Source organism: Limanda limanda, chromosome 11, assembly GCF_963576545.1.
Source record: "Limanda limanda chromosome 11, fLimLim1.1, whole genome shotgun sequence".
NCBI lineage: Eukaryota > Metazoa > Chordata > Actinopteri > Pleuronectiformes > Pleuronectidae > Limanda > Limanda limanda.
In genome coordinates, this window is record NC_083646.1 from 5,591,263 (window position 1) to 5,609,317 (window position 18,055).

The following is an 18,055-nucleotide window of genomic DNA, read 5'->3' on the forward strand; positions in this document are numbered from 1 at the left end:
CAAATTAAAGTTCAAACAAAACAAAATGTCTTAATAAATACATAAACACAATCCACTAGATAGTTTGGAGCCATTTCTTCATGTCGATGTCGAATTTCCACAATAATAAAATACAATGCATGAAGAATATAATATATTTATGCACTAATCACTGTCAACACATAGAAAAATTTGTTAATCCTGAAACTAAATAGTTTTTCCAGTTTTTCTATATAATTTTGAACACCCACCCATAACCTGAGCCTGGATGTTTAACCTATTTTCTTATATAAAAGTTGCGTAGGACTTTACTATAGTGGATTTTAGTGCCAAATATGATTATATATATACGTATGCATATAATAAAACCATTTGCAATTCTTTATTAATTGATTACAAGCTCATCAGATGCTTAGAAACTTTAAAGTGTCACTTCTGTAACATAAATTACTTTACAATGACTTTCAATGTACAACGTTGAACAGTAAAATCATTAAGGTACCCACAGATTATTTATTAAACATATTTGAAACCAGGTTGGAATCATAATTACACCAGTAAACAAAGCAAAGTGACTTTGTTTTGTCAGACAGTTTTTCACGTTGTACCTGTTGAGGCTCGGAGCCGCACACGTCATCCCCACTGGGGGGAGGGGCGGGGCGAGTCCTGAGTGACAGTGGTGAAGGACCAATCATGTGAGAGCCAGTGACAGGTGTCGGTCAGCCGCCCGCCAGTAGGAGCGCAGCAGCAGGGGGGGCGGGACTTACAGGGGGGGTTGGCGTGACGTCGCAGCCTCGGTTCCATCGAGTGACAGAAGGTGAAGAAGAAGAAGAAGCAGCAGACGAAGAAGAAGAAGAGGACTCAAGTTTCCGGGTTCGACTCTGACAACAGGCACCACCGACGGAGGAGTCGCATTCCCCCAGCACCGACACCCGGAATCTACGTCGTGTCCGCGGACACACAAACAGGAAAGTGTCCGCCCCGAAGTGTGTCCGTCTCTGTCGCAGCTGAGAAGAGACACACAACACGACAGAAGTTTGTCCCCACTCGGATCGAGCTTCGTCCCCCCCCATCCCCCCACCACCACCATGAGTAACCGGGAGGACGAGTACGACTACCTGTTCAAAGGTGAGTGGAAGTCGGGCTCCTCTCGAAGGGCGTCCGGGGGAAAAACACCTGTTGGCTAAAAAGAACCAGGGTTCGACGTCAAGGTGCCGGAGAAGAAGTTTGTTGTGTGACGCGGCTGAAGTTGAGGGGAAATGGCGTCACCGACCGTAAGAGAAGCAGCAGGGCTCCGGGGTCCAGGCAGCTTTTAAATATGTATATGTGTGTGTCTATGTGTGTCTGTGAGTGTGTGTCTGTGTCTGTGTGTGAAGCAGCATCTGCCGGGGAGTCGTCATCCCTGCAGGCCGATGATGCAACCACCCTGAGATGCTGGGGTCAACACAGGGGTCATCAACTGTCACCTCCAACTAGAACATGTGTGTTTTGATTGGTGGAAGAAACCAGTGTGTGTGGAGCTGAGGTCTTCATGGTTTTTACAGGAAATCACTTTTTACCATAACTCCACCAAACACTTGAACACTTGTGAATCTTGATGTAAGATTCACACCCAGAAGGATTTAATCATCTTCAAACCCGAGTATTCTCTGTCTCCGACCCCTTAAATAAGAGGTTTTACTACTTGTCCTTGTCTCGTGTGTTGGTAACAAAAAGTTTTTTAACTATTGGTTGAACAAAGCAATTCAGATTTGCTTCTGCATTTTTCCTAATCTGTAAAGATAAATCCGCAAATGATCCTCATTGACAGCAAAACAAATATCCAATGCAGATATTTGCAGGTGGACAAATTAATCATAACATAACCAGAAGTTACCGTTTTGGTCATTTGATAATTTCCCAGAGAAACTTGTTTTGTATCCGGTCTTTTATCGTTCAAAAATAATAATCCTCTGGTAAATCAAATGATAAAACACTGTCATTAGTGGCAGCCATTTAAATAGGCAACATATATTGAGATTAGAAATGCAGATTTTAGCATTTGGACAAAAATCATTCAGTTTTCATATTAAACAATAGTTTCTGACACTTTGTTCCAACATTTTCACCAACTTCCTCTCCATATAAACAAATGACATCAAATTATCAGAAAATAATGACCAGCAACTGTTTCAACGATAGATTAATGGCTTTAATATTTTTCCAAGCAGCTTAGTCCTCTATTTCCTCTTAAATGAGTCCTTTAAAGATTTGGTTCTGCAATTTGTTTCATTGTGAAAAATAAACATCAAATCAATCTTCATTTGCAGGTATTTAAATAAGCCCAGTGTTGTATAGATATTGGAAAGCTCGCCTGGTGACCAGATCATTTCACGAAGCGCAGAAACACTTAACAAACAAAGTTTCCTCTACCAAAGATAAAGAATAGTGAATTTTCCAGTTCTCGGTAGTTTTACCTCTCCATAAGAAAGGGGAAATGATGTGCACACGGTCTGAACAAATACAGAACACTAGACAAGTGTGTGTTGTCAAACTGGAAATACCTGCATGAAAAGTGTGTGTGGCCACAATGAAGCCCTGTCTCACACAATAGGGAAGAAGAGATTTACTCACTCACCCACTCACTGAACCCATGATACAGTGACATGGTGACCAAATAGCAGATTTATCTGAATAAAGTGCTGCGGTGCAGGGACACTGATAAGGTGTCGGCTGACGCTCAGGTTTCCACTTGAACAAGGAAAGAGCTAACATTCTTGTTTCGGCTCTGCATTGTTCCTACAGCCTCCATTTTTACCCGTTGCTGTCGGACAGCATGAGTCAAGTCCTGTGTGAGCTCCCAGTGAGTCACATAAACCTTTATCCACCGAGGGAGACATGATCACAGGAAGCTGCTGTCCTCCTTCCTCGTGTTAGTGAAGCCTTAATACCAGCCAGGTAGTTTCAGGAACTTTTTAATTGTCAGACTAACTGCTTTACTCCCTTGTCATCCCTTTCTTAACTCCCACCAAATTGAGTGGGTTGTTATAAAAGCCACCATTAAGTGGATGTATGACTCTTTAACTTCCTTAAAATCAGCACACATCCTCCTTCTTTAATTGAAGGTATTTCTTTCCTGCTTTTTAGCATTATACACCGCTTTCATTTCACAGAGAAGCAAATGCTGAAAAGGAGCACGGGCATTAATTTAATTCTCTTCATTCCAGGAGTCGAAGGCTTGGCTATGTTACTGGGAGCAGCGTTGTATAATATCTCAGGGAGGCGTCATATCTTTTAGCCAGAAGAATGTAAAACCAACAAAAGGGGGAGTGAATGGGTGTGTAACGCAGCCATGATATTACCTGTCTGATGGCAAAGGACCTAGAAATGGTTGCTTAATGATTTAGGTCCTCCGCCCAAGATCCTTTGTTCTGGACAAAATGGAGAATGACGGCGCTGCCTTCTTTGGCGTGGAGGAGGCCCCACACTGCTGGAACATTCACTCCTCAGATGCTTCCCCATATTTTGATTATTTCAAAGTCCTAAAAAAAAAAAGTCAGCTCTTCAAGTTTCTACTTGTGTCTGTTGCAACACTGAAAACCTTTTAATAAACACAGTTTGCCCACGGAAAGAGTAGCATTGCTTAAATTCATGTGTAGACACAGTCGGTTGGTTTGTTAACGCAATTTCAACATTCCATGACAGGTTCCTGTTTCCAAACGGCAGGCTACTGACTCACCTGACAATTATGGAAGTAGCTTTCTGACAAACAATCGTCCTATTGACGCCCCGGTTGTGTACATGTTAGGAGGAGACGCAACATTAGAGCCTTTGTTTTTATTTCCATGATTATGCCCTCAGTAATAAAGGTGTAGCTCCGTTGAAATCTTTAACAGAGTCCGACAGATTTACCGCTTGTTTCATTAAAAATCAAAGATTAAAGGTAAACCAGCACAAGGTCTTCTTTGTTACTTGTGTAGTCCTCGTCAGAGATGTTGGAAAATAAGATGGATTTAAGTTTGTAAAATGGTGGGTCTGTTTACTGAAGCACTATGGAGGAGGGTTGATATATAACCACAGGGCAGACAGAACTGTGTGACTGCACGAGGGCTCGGTTTAAGGAGTTAATATGTAAACGTTTATATACCAGCTTTTGAAACCGCAGGACAATCCACTCGCACCTATTGATTTGTACACGCATGTCCCGTAATGTATCGATGTCGCAGTTCTCTTTACAGTTTTTCCTTTAACTGATTTACTAAACATTCAATGGCGGAAATCTGCAGCAACACACTGGTTTCACCTGGAATCACGTGTTTAACCTGCTTTTATTTCCTGAAAAGAGCAGGTGGTTCAAGTATTTATTGTTCTCACCCGATGGGAGTCCCCGGAGTTTCTGCTCTGCTTTGGCCGGGAGCCACACATGAGCATTATTGGCGAGGCAGGAGATTTAATCGCAATGAGAATCACGTGATTTAAAAAAAAAAGGACAACCCATGTTGTTTCATTGTACGGCCTTTGTGTTTTTAATTAACTGTTTCAGCAAAGGTCTGCTATGAATTCCCCCTTTACAGCTGCCGCCAGTTCACTGCTGCTCAAACACACATCTAATCATCATGTCTGTGTGCTTTTCATTCTCTATGTACACGCTGAAAATGAGATTCTGTTGCGTCAAGCCGAAAAGTTAGAAGCATTTTTGTAGCCAATACTTCATTAAAATGTCAAAAAAAAGAAGAGAGAAATCTGTAATTTTCTTCAGTTTACAGGACTTTCAATTTGATCCCCTTTTTAATTGTGTAATTTCCGCTTTACCCGTGACTATGCCCGTCTCAACAACGTATGAAGAAGGAAAAACACATTGCTCTTTCCCTAAATGCAACAATCCCATGATGAGTGTGTGCTAACCATTGGCATCTTTCTTTGTCTGGAATCTGTAGTGGTGCTGATTGGAGATTCCGGTGTAGGCAAGAGTAACCTGCTGTCCCGCTTCACCAGGAATGAGTTCAGCCTTGAGAGCAAGAGCACCATCGGGGTGGAGTTCGCCACACGCAGCATCCAGGTAGAAGGCAAGACCATCAAGGCTCAGATCTGGGACACCGCTGGACAGGAGCGCTACCGAGCTATCACTTCTGCGTGAGTACAAGAGAGTGAATCACCAAAAGACCTGCCTCCTCACATGTCCTCAGATTTCCACTTCACACAAGTGCACGCTCCGTTAAAGTCTTAATTGAATCCTGCAAACATAGATCCACATGCATCAGTTTGAACAAGGAAGTTATCAATACAGAGCCATACCTCAGGTATTTGCTTTAAAGCAACATAGTGAAGAATTCTAAAAAGAGTTTGTTGGATTTCTTACGGCAGCAGCTCTTTTGGTTCAGTAAGAGCAAGGGATCATGGGTAATACCCACCGTTCAGTTGTGTTTAAGTTAGTGGGCTGGACGACACAATCACAGATCCAGTCAATAGGTTGATAGATTTGTTTTTCTCCACATTGAAACCACTAAAAAGATCACCTAACGGAATTAATCATCACATGAGGTCACTGTTACTCAGTAAAAGTCAGGTAGTGTTTCTGTTAACTGTCATTCACCCTCACATGAGGTTTGAATGTGATGAATTTGCTATTGAAGCACACCGTTAGAAGCTTGAAACCACAGAACATCCTCTTTGGGATTAAATTAAATTTAGAATCAACCTTTTGAGCAGCGTTATCGTCCCTCAAAAAGCAAGAAAGAGATCATAGCAAGTGATTAAACCTACAAAATGTACCTTTTTGCCTTGGGTCAGGAAGTGATCTGTTCATCAAAGCGTCCTCCTCATCTCGTGGTCAAGTTCTCATCCCTTTATTCAACTCTTTTTGAGTCTTCCATGATGCGGCAGCCACCGAGGCGCTGGCTCGTAGTGTGTCAAACACATGCAGACGTTGAGGAAGCAGACAAATCATTTGAATCAGTGTTTACTTGTGTTATGAGTTTTGTGTGTGGTGGTTTTAGCCTCACGGTTCTATTTCTTGTGTTTCTGCTGCTGTTGCCGATTGAGATGCCAGCTGGCTGAGCCGCGTGTGACACACCCACAAGGAATCATTAAACCAACAGGTTGCAACAAGAGCAAATTGTTAAATTTGGTTCTCATGTTACCAGGTACTACCGTGGAGCAGTTGGAGCGCTCTTGGTTTACGACATCGCCAAGCACCTGACGTATGAAAATGCTGAGCGCTGGCTGAAGGAGCTGCAGGACCACGCAGACAGCAACATAGTCATCATGTTGGTGGGAAACAAAAGTGATCTACGCCACCTCAGGGCGGTGCCCACCGATGAAGCCAAGTCCCTGGCAGGTACTGTCCCCGTCATGGCTTTTTGTGTGACAACTCACAGTGTGTAGCCTGTAATACTTGTGACTCTGCCTCATTAGATTAAGTTAAACCTCACCTCTATTCGCTTTAATGAGCTCCTTAAGTGGATTAAAACATATGCTGTGTGTTGTTGACAGTCGAGTGTGCACTGCAGTATTTTAACTGCCAGTCTTAACATGCTGATCCTCACTGGGAACACCCTTCATAGAAATGTTTGCACTGCGATTCTGTGCGTGAACGTGAAAACAAACTGGTGCACGTCACTGCCACGTCAGGTTTGAGTGCATATTAGAAAGCACTGCGTTAGGTAAAAGGATTAGATTTAAATTAATTAAACTTCCACGTGTTTCTGCCCTTTGAGAATTTCAGCGGTGCTTCAGAGCAAGTTTGTTTTGCACAGCAAACATTTCAGTTCTCTTGGATATAATTTTTTTCTGTATGATTTTGACGTTAATTATTTTGTAGTGCCTGGGCCATATGTGTACCCTTGACCTTGAGTTTGTTGGCTGGTGTTGCACCTGCTAACTGACACGTGATTGGACTGAATGCTAGAAAGTCAAACAGTCGAGTCTTGTTGATTCATGCAAGAGTAAAGAAAGTCATTTTCGTTTGTAGTAACGTAGGAGCTTTCTGTTTGTACTGATTTGTTTCCTTACACCACTGACCTCATTTTCGACGGCCCATTTACATAAAGATCATGTGGCGGACCTGCAATGCAAAGTGTATGATAATGTAACGAGTAATGGGTTCTCCACCAGGAACACAACAGTGACAATGGGCCAACTGACGCCTCACTGACGCCACTGTGTGACAATATAATACAGCGTATTCTATATATTTTTATTCTTAATCTCTTTCACATATAAAAAAGGACACAAATGAATGATTCTGAAACAAGTGGACTGACATATTGATTATGTGATCTATTTATCAACTAAGCCTGTAGTTAACAATTGTTTTTATCATCAGTTTCTTGATTAACTATTTGGTCTATAAAGCATCAGTAAAGAAAAAAAAATGGCAATCACAATTTCCTGCTTCTGAAGTTTGACATTATTAAATGTCTTGTTTTATCCAACTAACTCTCTAAAACTTAAAGCTCTTCATTTTAAGGTGAGGAAAAACAGCAAATATTCACACTTGAGAAACTGGAACTATCAAATACTCTTATTTTGCTTGAATACTGACTTATATGATCTTTATCAATTAACAAAAAGTAAAGATTGTTTCACAGATGTGAAATATCTTCCATATCGTATTTCTGGGTGTTTTTGACTGTTAGTGAGGACAAATTCCACTGAAAAAGTCAACTATTTGTTTTTTTTTTACCGTTTGTTATTTGCCTTTTTTCACAGCAGAAGTTTTTTAAATGTCGCAGAAATAAAGCCACAGGTGTAACTATAATAAAACTAAAGATGGCTGAATTTCAAAGCACTGCAGTTTCAGGGTCCTGGTGTTCTAAATGCTGCCTCACTGTCACACTGTCATGTTTTACCATAAAACATTTTACCGAACAGTATTTTTGTATGTGTAATATAAACACTTATATTCATCCCAATAATATTGTTTTAAATTATTATTATTACAAAGCAGTTCCCTTTCCTGTGGGAGCCCTGTAGTGAGTGAGAAATGTAAAACTGAATCTGAGCAGTATTAAACATCTCAGTGTATTTATGAACGTTAATAATGATGAAAGCGTCTAATTATTAATCGTGGGATTGTGTGTGTATTTGTGCTTTACAGAGAAGCATGGCTTGTCTTTCCTGGAGACGTCAGCGTTAGACTCATCCAATGTGGAGCTGGCTTTCCAAACCATTCTCACAGGTGAATTTCACATTTCTGTGCATGTTGTGTTGTTTTTGTTTGTTTGTGTGTTCATATCAAATCAAACCTTCCACTCCCACACGACCTTGGATAAGGGACAGTAAATCGATGAATTGACCAAGTCAAAGAATTAACCACTCCTAAAACCATCCAGTCATAGCGCTGAGTGTTTAAGTGTACAGGGTATTGTTTTGTCCTCAAGTGTTCAATTCCCATGCAGACTTTACATAACAACCCCTCTTCTGCCACTAGATGGCAGCAAAACCCATATAATCAGTCCTTTGTGTCCATCACTAATGAGGCGTCTGTGGCAGGAGAACACTTGATCTTTTCTTTTAAGGTCAGAAATGTGAGTAATTGTCAAACTGAAAAGCCAATCAGCACTGGGGGGAGCACATATGGAGACAATCACCTGATGATCACTAAGTACTATTGTCTGTTTGTGGTCACAAATTCACTTTGACCCCCTGAACCCGGTGCCGCCCCTCATTCGAGAAAGAAATCCAAATTTGTAGTTGACATTTGTGTTTTGGAAATAAATGAAGATGAGTAGAAGTCTGAGCGCTTTCCCCAGGAGGCTCTTAGCGACACCAACAAGTGTGTTTGATGTTGAAGATTTGGGAACATGGAGAGAAGAAAAGCAAATTGTTGTGATTATCGACCCCTGGAGCGCCTAAAGGGACAATCCAACAGCGAGTGGTTCTTCCACTTGAATTGCTGCAGGGGCTATCAGTCTGCAAGTGTGCGCCACTTGGCTGTTTGTATTCAGCTTCTGCCCAATGTTCAATTGCCCTCTGCCTCCGCTCGAGCCAGTCTGCCCACAACACAGCTCGGCAGGAATATTTCAGATTCATAGAAACTTTGAACCCACAAGCTCCATTGAGCTAATGGTGCTAATCAGCTCATTAAGTGATGAGAAGAAAGGAAGTCAGCGGTGCATTAGCAGGGAAGTAAGAGCTGAACTTAAGACCTATAGTGGAGGAGAGGAAACCTCACGTGTAGATATCAGCAGCAGACGGATCGCAGGGCAGAAAGTCTCATGTTGTTTTGTTATTGTCAACACCGGCTCAGCAGCAGGGGCGTTGAAGGGTCCAACGTAATGAGTCATAGTTTCACCACCTGACGTGTCATGTCACAGTCAGACAGGTGACCTGTTATGATTTAAACCGTCTTGCTTCATAGACAGTTTTTATTTCAGGAGTAATCTTCCACATATGGCTGCAGTCTAGAGTTAAAGTGGCAGCGTGCTACAGTAAAGCTGTTTTTTTAGACATGATAACCTAGAGAATCGGGTTTAACATCTGAAGAACACAGATCACATGAGGGTCAGACACGTTCACAACAGGAGAACATGATGTTTAAATTCCACTGCAGAAAGCAGAGGTTTTGGTTAACAGCACACTGACACCTTTAGAGATCAGTGTAATGAAGACCTCTGCTCCACCAGGTGAGCTGTTGGGCCCCTGACGCCTCATTTTCATTCTGAGAAATATATTTATACGGTTTTGTTTGCTTTTGTTGTGTGTTGGAAATGTCATCAACACGCCCACTCGCTCGCTGTGAAGGACAAAGTCACGTGAGCTCACTCTGACACTTCCTGGACATTTCTGGCAGGAAAAGTTTCTCAAATTGAGCTACTGACTCGGACATTTGCTTCTCACACGCTGCCCCTTCCTGGAGGTTTAGGGAAGATGTCACTTCAGCTCTTGTCTGAAAGCAGCTTAAGTTTGTGCTCCTAGCTTATTTGATCAGCCGATCACTCCAATGGCCTTTACTGTAAACCACAGAGTTCAGACATGTATAGAACCATTGAAGCACTGGATGATATTGAAGGATTAACAATTTAAAAGTTTACTTTTTGTGTACCTTTCCTTAGTGTGTAGTAGCATTATCATGCAGGCTCACCAAAGCAAGTCAAAGACCCATAATGTATTACATTTATGTAGTTAAAGCAATTTTAATATAAAAGGTATTAAATCCTGTAGCTGTGGGGTATGCCTCCAATGAGGCCGGGTGCTGCCACATGACATAACGATGCCAGTTTAGGATTGAAAGATTCCTGCACTGCTGCCAGGAGTCTGGATAGAACAGTTGTTGTTCAGTATTGCCATGCTGTTTGTCTTTATCACAATATGTCCCACTGTTGGCTCAATACTGAGGCATCTAAGCATTAACTCTCTTCTTTTCACCCCCCCTCCCTCTCTCTCTCTCTCCTCCACAGCCATCTACAACATTGTGTCACAGAGGCAAATGTCAGGGCGAAGCGACACAGACTTTTCACCAGCCTCCAACGTAGTGCCCATCACGGTCGAGCCCACCCAGAACTCGACCGGTAAGGGCGTCTGCTGCCAGTCCAACTAAGACCCCATCACTGACCACCTCCTTCACCTCCGGGCAAAGGGAGAAACGGACAGATAGACAAACAGACGCAGGCAGAGGGGGAATGGACAGACAGGTAGAACCGTTTCACAGAGGGACACTGTGGTTGATTTGTCTATAGTCGGGTTAAGAAAAATAAAATAAAAAAACGGCAAGAAGAGAGGGACCAGTGAAGGAGGGATAGTAAAGAGGATTAAATAAGCAGGCAGGGGGTGTGTGGTGGTTGAAAGAGGTACATGATTAGAATTGATTGAAAATCCAATTAAAAAAAATTTAAGTCATTATAAGGTACCTTTTTTGTATCATCACAGTTTTTATCTTTGCAAACTGTCCTCCCTTTGAAAGCTCTACTTTACAAGCCAGTAAATGTTTTCCCTCTACCAGGATATTGGGCAATAAAAATCCACCTCTAGTAGACTGAACTGCAAACCGCTCTGTCGCCGCCGTCATTCCCGTTTCCTCACCATGTAATAATATTTAGACATTAATGTCCCAGATGATATTTATTGAACACTAGTTTAAGGCTTTGTTTGGCCAAAAGGGTTTGTAATGTAATCCAGGTTGGTTTAGATTACCCTTCACTTTCCCTCACAGCAAAGTGAGCTCTCTTGCTTTTGGTGCAGATGCTTGTAAGGGCAACTGTCCCTCGCTAATGGAGGGACAAGGGCTTCTATTGATTTTTATTTTTTATCTTTTAAATAAATGCACTGGCCGGAAATCGTTGGAAGGTGGTTGGTCCGGGTCGTGTTCCACCAGGCCCCTCAGAGCAATAACATCAGTGACACAGGGTTTCTCTGTTGATTGCTCCTGATCTTCCTTTGAAAGGCTTCCCTGCTGTCTGCACTGCTTTCTGAGTCATGCTCCTGGAAGCTTTGTACAGCATTAACTCTAAATGAGATTGGGTGGCGGCATCACGAGAGGGTTTGTTAACTGCCTCGAGTGATGGTTCTGGCGACGGCCGTTTGGACCCCGGCTCAGAACCTTTTGGGTGCAGTGGGACAGAGATCAGGGAGGTTGGTTTAAATGCATGGACAACCCTGTGCTGCTGCTGCTGCTGCCTGCTAGCTGGGACGGATGGATGGGTGGAGGGATAATGTTTCAGGGGATGAGGTAGTGAGGGCACTCAGCCCTGCCCTGCTGCTGTGATCCCTGATGCACCAGAGATGGCTTGTTTTACTGTAAGTGAAATCCTCCACTGCCTGCTCACCTCCTCCGCTCTCCTCCTGTCTCTGTCTACACTGTATGTAACCGGAACAGGACTCTGCCTTCTGGGATCTCCCTGACGCGTGCCCTCGCTCTCACTTGTCTTTATTTCCTGTTTGTGGAGGGGCGGGGGGGTTGTGTTCAGGGTTGGGTTTGTTGGGATCTAATAGTTTTAATAAAGAAGAAATTATGTGTTAGCGGTAGGAGGGGTTTGATTAAATCCAAAGGTTATGCACACAGACGGCGTTTATCCTGCTGGTGTGTTTCCACATCAACTCTTGACTTCTATCGACTTCACAGGTCTTGAACTGGGTGGTGTAGGTTAGGGCTTTTTAAACATTTATTCTAATATATGTATATTTGGACTGCATATGTAAAAATAAATCTCATTTGTTATAGCCTGGCTCTTCTTGTGTCTCTTGAAGATGTTTTTAAAAAAGTAAAGGGTGCAAGTAGCTAGAAAGCTCAAATTAATTGAATGAGTCATTGAGGTACCATGATTTCTAATCACATAATATTCATGTGGCTGTTTTATATAATTACATTTTTTTTTTCATCTCAATTGGGATTCAGTAAGAAGGTATTTGCTCATCGTAGCTGAGATCACAGAATTTCAAGTATGAATAGAATCAGTTTAACCAAAAAAAACAAACACTTTCAGTCAGGGATCATTTCATTTTTGTTTTATTAGAAACATTTACAATACATCTTGAATCTTGGAAAAATAACAAAGAACCAGAACTAGCATGGCGCAGATACAATAATAATAATAATAATAAAAATGTCTCCAAAAAATGTAATTCACAAAAAAACATGTGCTATAAGAAATAAACCTGCAATATCACATGCCTTGTACGGGCATGGCACACTGTAACAGAGTTCAAAAGACTTCTTTTTTTCCCATCCATCAAAGTTGACGGTCAGCAACACGGGGGGGGCCACAGAGGCAGCCCTCTTTCACTGTTCACAGAGAAACTAACGCCAGGTGATGCTGGCCCAAAAACTAATGCACTACGACCACTATTAGACCGGTATGAAACAACTCTACTGTGCTTGAAAAATTGGAAACGCTACCAAAGACAAACTGTCAGATTGAATTGTTCTCTTTGGAAAAGGTTGCGAGTTTCACCAGCATGCACCGCTTCAGTCCTCATCCTCCACACGCAGCAGGACGTGTGCCACTGGAGCGTCTTTTTGTCAAGTTTTCTTTACTCTTACATAAACTTCAAGTTAATTCCTTTGAGGTGAGAACAGTCTTTCATCACTGACGGGTAGCTGAGAATACAAAAGCCAACTTTTTTTGTTTTTGAAACGTGGGGACTGAAATGGTTTCTTTGCGTGGCTCCAAACTCATGTCAACTTTCCAAAGAGATCCCAACTATGCAAATCTACAGAGGAGAAGCGGCCCAGGTTGAACTGCGCTACAGGAGAACACAGGACCTGCGCCGCTTCCCCACAATATTTCTAAGTGACCATACAACATACATGCAACCTAGTACGGTAATGAATCTGTTGTGTGTATATGTGTGCATCTAGTTACATAGTTCTACTACACAGTGCGCTCTCGTCCTCTCCTGGATGCCTCTGCTCCATCCTAATTAGCACATGAGGCAAAGTCTCTGGTAAAGACTCGGTTTTAGCTGATTATGCTCGGCTGTCATCGATCGCAAACTGTCTGAGTAGTAGACGCGGAAAAATGTATGAATGAAAGTGTGTACAAGTTTTGTGTAGCCCCCCAACTGGCGTGGGGGGGGAAATCACAGCTGCCTCATTCATCCCAAGCGCTGCAGTCGTGACACGTTTTACACGTCTGAGAAGTAAAAGCGAGTTAAGATTACAGAGGAAATGAGCAATGTGTGTCAGTCAGTAACATGGGGTTGGTCGAAGGGGAGAAAGGGGGTTACAGCAAGCAGCACTGCACAAAGAATGCTGATGCAGGAAAAAAATATATCATTGAGGCACGAAATTGATGCTCTGTGACTAAAATATCTCCAAATTCTAAAAAATATTATATTATTTTCTGCAATTATTCCATTGTGAATGCACCGATGTTAACGTAGCGCATGTCTGAAGTTAAAATTTAAGCCGCGGCCGACTCCCGTTACGTTTGCTTCATATACCTCGAAGCGCGATGGAGAGCGGCCGCAACTTTCATAAATAAAACTTCTAAACTTCTTTTCTCATTTTACTTATTAGTAGAAACTGACTTCCCTGTGTTTAGAAATATATTAACTTCTCGTAATTTTAATTAAAAAACAAAATGTCTTGAGGTTACTCATAAATATGTTGCTTCCATTTTTTTTTTTTGTACTTTTCATAAATAACATCCAGATACTGACATTTTTTTTCCTCTGCTTTCTATGAAATCATAACCCATGTTAGCAAAATAGATTTGAGAAACTGTAATATGTTTTTTTTATTCTTTTTTAAGTTACTTTCTATAAATGTATGTGGAAGAACTCAAATATAGTCTACGTTGAAAACCTGTTGCAAATTCCTTTCCCATAAAACAAAACAAAATAAAAAACAAAAACTTAAAGCTCACTTGTAAATTGACAAAACAATAAGCGTAAGGAGTGCATTAAGTCGAGTGGTCTTTTTTCTTTTTCTTTTTTTTTTTTTACATTCAAATACAGTACTTGCTCAATGTGTGATTTTGACAGGTTGGTAAAATTGCTTAAGTGCATCCATTGAAAATAAGGATTTCCTATCACTCCTCAAAAGGGATTCTACATAAATGCATAAAGACCTTTTCATATCAAGAGAAGAAAAACATCAACAGTTTCTACCATTACTATAATAGTAAGCTTAATACAATATTGTAAATAATACTAACAAGAACTTAACGAATCAAATGTCACTTGTGTGTCACCCCCACCCCCCCTTTGTCGCTCCACTTAACTAAAACGTATTTCATACCAGGCGAGTTGGACAAATGAAACTTACACCTTAGCATTTTCCTTAAGAGTTATAATTAAACTTTATGTATCAATTAGTTAGAATACACGGTAAATATATGATTTTTGAAACCAATGGCAACTTTAATGTCTTAAAGCTTTTTTATACACTTCAGGTATCAGGCTGATGAATTCTTTATGTGATCCTATGTTGTTTTTTTTTATGTTCCTGATAAATCTTAACCTACTGTACTATATTTTTTACTAACATGCAGTTCAACTCAAGGATACAGTTCATGTGGCTCTGAGCGGTTCTGTTCACCTCTGTTTGCATCCCACTAATAATCTGAGGGTCTTTGTCATCGCAGCTCTTTCGTCAATGTCTTGGGCAGATTCTGTTTTTATTATCTCAACTTCGTCAAGTTTTTCAGAGGGACTAAAAACATTCCCTTGACTGTGCCCTCCCTCTCCCTCCCACCCCACCCCACCCAACCCCTCAACAATAAAACCAGAGCAATAGAAAACTACTCGAAAGGACTCTAAGTGCCAGGATGTGCTGTAAGCTGGTCTCTTTGGGAGAAGTAAGTCTGTTACCGGCGCCTCTGTAGTATTAAACTAATCTTCCAACACTGAAACATGATATGCCTTCATTTCACAGATATCGACTTGAGTGGCCTCTAAGACTTGTGGGTAAACAGAGCAGTTCTAGGTATGAGACTGTTTAATTCAATCAACTCTTAAACCGGAGCTGATTTTTTTCGATGCTAAAACAAGTTAACTCGAGTGATAAAAGTTAGTTTGTGTCCTCTCCTTGTTATTTTGAATTCTTTGGCTGTGTCTGACCTATTTCTCTCAACAACAAAAAAGAAGAAACGACGGATGAAGAGTAGGAGCGAGGCGAGGATTTCAAACATAGCCATGAAATCAGAAACGCAATGTAAACATCTTAAGATATGCTGCCAGCGACGCGTCTGCACCTGAACGCAACTTCACCACAAAGTAAGAGAATGTGACGAGTCGTTTGTTTACACGTAAGCTGCAGTTTTCATGAATTGGAGACGGATTCCTTTACGCTGGTCTCGACCCAAATCTGATTGATAATCAACGTAATTAAAAAAAATCTAGAATAAAGCAATCAAGTGACTAAGACCCTGATGAACACAACAAGAACAATTACTTATCCTGAAATTGTTGCTAATTAATTCTACCTGTTACTACACTGACAGGAATCCACAATGAATCTGAAGCAGATATGAGACAGAAATGCAGCAGTATATTATCCTAATAACGGAGGTCGATTTCTGAATAGAATATTATTGAAAGAACTGACTAAGCAGGCTCCTCTGTTTATTGTCCCAGTATAGTCCTATTATTGCTTTTCATCCTAATATACATAGAAACTGATTTATTCACTCGGGGTTAGGTTATTACACATACTATTCTTTCGAGTTTTTATTTGAGATTGGATTTATACATCAGCGGCTTCATAAAGGATATTCACTATTACAGTTTATAGTAGTGTCTGGTTAATTTCTCACTTATATATTTGGATGAAATACTAAGTTAATCAGTTTAAATAATATTTCTTAAATGTATGGATCTATCTAATATACTATTATTGTCAAAGGGTGATGGGACACATATATTAAAGACTTTCTCTCCCTAAAACCCAGAAACATTTCTGAAATCCATATGCTAGAAAACATTGACAATGACACTTTCAGTTTGTAAAAATAATCAAAACCTCACGTCAAGCGGGGCCTTTGGATGTTCATAACTGATACACATACTGTATTTACATAGATGCTCAGAGTGCTTTCCCATAAAGTACAATACTCACTTATACAGCGTCTAAACTGGGAGAATCTCCAATAAGCCTTCTCTTCATTACACCAGTGCAAAACTCAACCAAGTCCCCAGCATGGACTGACTGGACGAGAGGCCTCCCAAAGAACCACTAGTACTACTGTAGTATAAAGATAATAACAAGAACCACCATAATACAGAAAATGATAGGGAATCCTTACGTGCATGTCTTTCAAATTCTATGAAATATATTTCACCATCAGTGGTCGGTTTGGTATTAATCAAATGCGCATTTCTTTTGTAATAAGGTGCTTTACTCTATATTTTAGGTAAAGTGTTTTAAGAGCCTAATTTCCTGAATCCCTCGAATCCCCGTCCGAGCATTTTGATTCACATTCTTTTCTCCAAAAATAAGTACTTCAAAAGTCGTTTAGGGGGCGGAACTGTCAAAGGCCAAAGTTGCTACCTTGTGTGCCAAAGTAATGACGATATTTCTCATAAAAAATATTAAGGCAGAAAACAAAACGATAAAAAATACTAAAGTTCAAGGAGCAGCGTCACACTGCCTTGAATTTGACGTCAAAAAAGCTTAGGCCAAACCACTGTGCAACTTCTCCATCCATAAAATCATAACTCTTCTTTTATCTACACATCTAATAGATTTTTCGGGGGGGGGGGGGGGGGATGTACTTTTGGCAAGTACAGTGCTGTCGCTGCAGTTCACCTGTAATGCCAGCGCTCTGCTTTATATGTTGTGTTTTAAAAAGAGGGGGGTCTCTCTGTGTTCTGGATGACACAATTTGTGTGTTTGTTTTTTTGTTCTGAGACAGAAGCCGAGTGTAGTTGTTCTCCTGCTGAATCACCAGCGCTCCCAGTCGTCACCACCGGGACTCAGTGCCACACATGGATGATCAATAAAATAGCTGGATCTCAATCCGGGGGTCTCATCTGTATTGGAGCATACTTCTCCGTTTCTCGGGTTGCCCCCCCCCTTCTCTCTCTCTCTCCCAAAATCATTCAACAGCTTTAATCCCCACCCCCACCCCAGCTCCTCTGAGATCCGCGGGCCGGGCTGAGGCCGACGCAGAGGGTGTGTAATTTGATTCAGCGTGAGTGCTGCTTCAATGGGGCGTTTCCTCTGCTTTCCTGTCAATTACAATTGTCTGATTTCATTCTGGAAGCTCTAAGCAAAGGGAAGGGTTGGTGTGGGGGGGTGGGACCATTGGCTGAAGCGCGGGTGTCCACACAGAGAAGGGGGCAGCTGCAGGATGCCCCATACAGTAGCGGGCTGACATGGGGTGAGGTTTTGGGGGGGGGGGCTGGACCGTTGATCATGGAAAACTTTGATCTGTACTCGCACACACGCACACACACACACGGGTTAGGGTTAGGCAAATTTCACGTGGTTAAGAGTTGGTAATTCACGCCGTCTTTCTTTTGTCGTGAACATTTCACTCGATTTTTTGAACGTGTTAATGGCGAATTGTGACAGACACGTCGAGGACGAGGTGAACGGGTTCATCTCCAGACGACTGGGGGGGGGGGATTCATTCTGCCTCCAAGCTGCAGTCGCCTCGTTTTCACCGAAAACTCCAGCTTCTGTCTTTCAAATTTCTCTGCGTGTGTGTGTGTG

General features: G+C 41.5%; 1 protein-coding gene across 1 annotated transcript; it reads left to right on the forward strand.

Moving 5' to 3' along the window:
* The first annotated feature begins 764 nt into the window (after positions 1-764).
* On the forward strand, positions 765-12,117 carry rab11al (RAB11a, member RAS oncogene family, like). Its single transcript, XM_061081062.1, has 5 exons — positions 765-1,107; positions 4,896-5,091; positions 6,102-6,295; positions 8,057-8,137; positions 10,359-12,117. Exons 1-5 carry the CDS (start codon positions 1,068-1,070, stop codon positions 10,496-10,498), a joined length of 651 nt encoding a protein of 216 aa, XP_060937045.1. The 5' UTR covers positions 765-1,067; the 3' UTR covers positions 10,499-12,117.
* Positions 12,118-18,055: the final 5,938 nt, after the last annotated feature.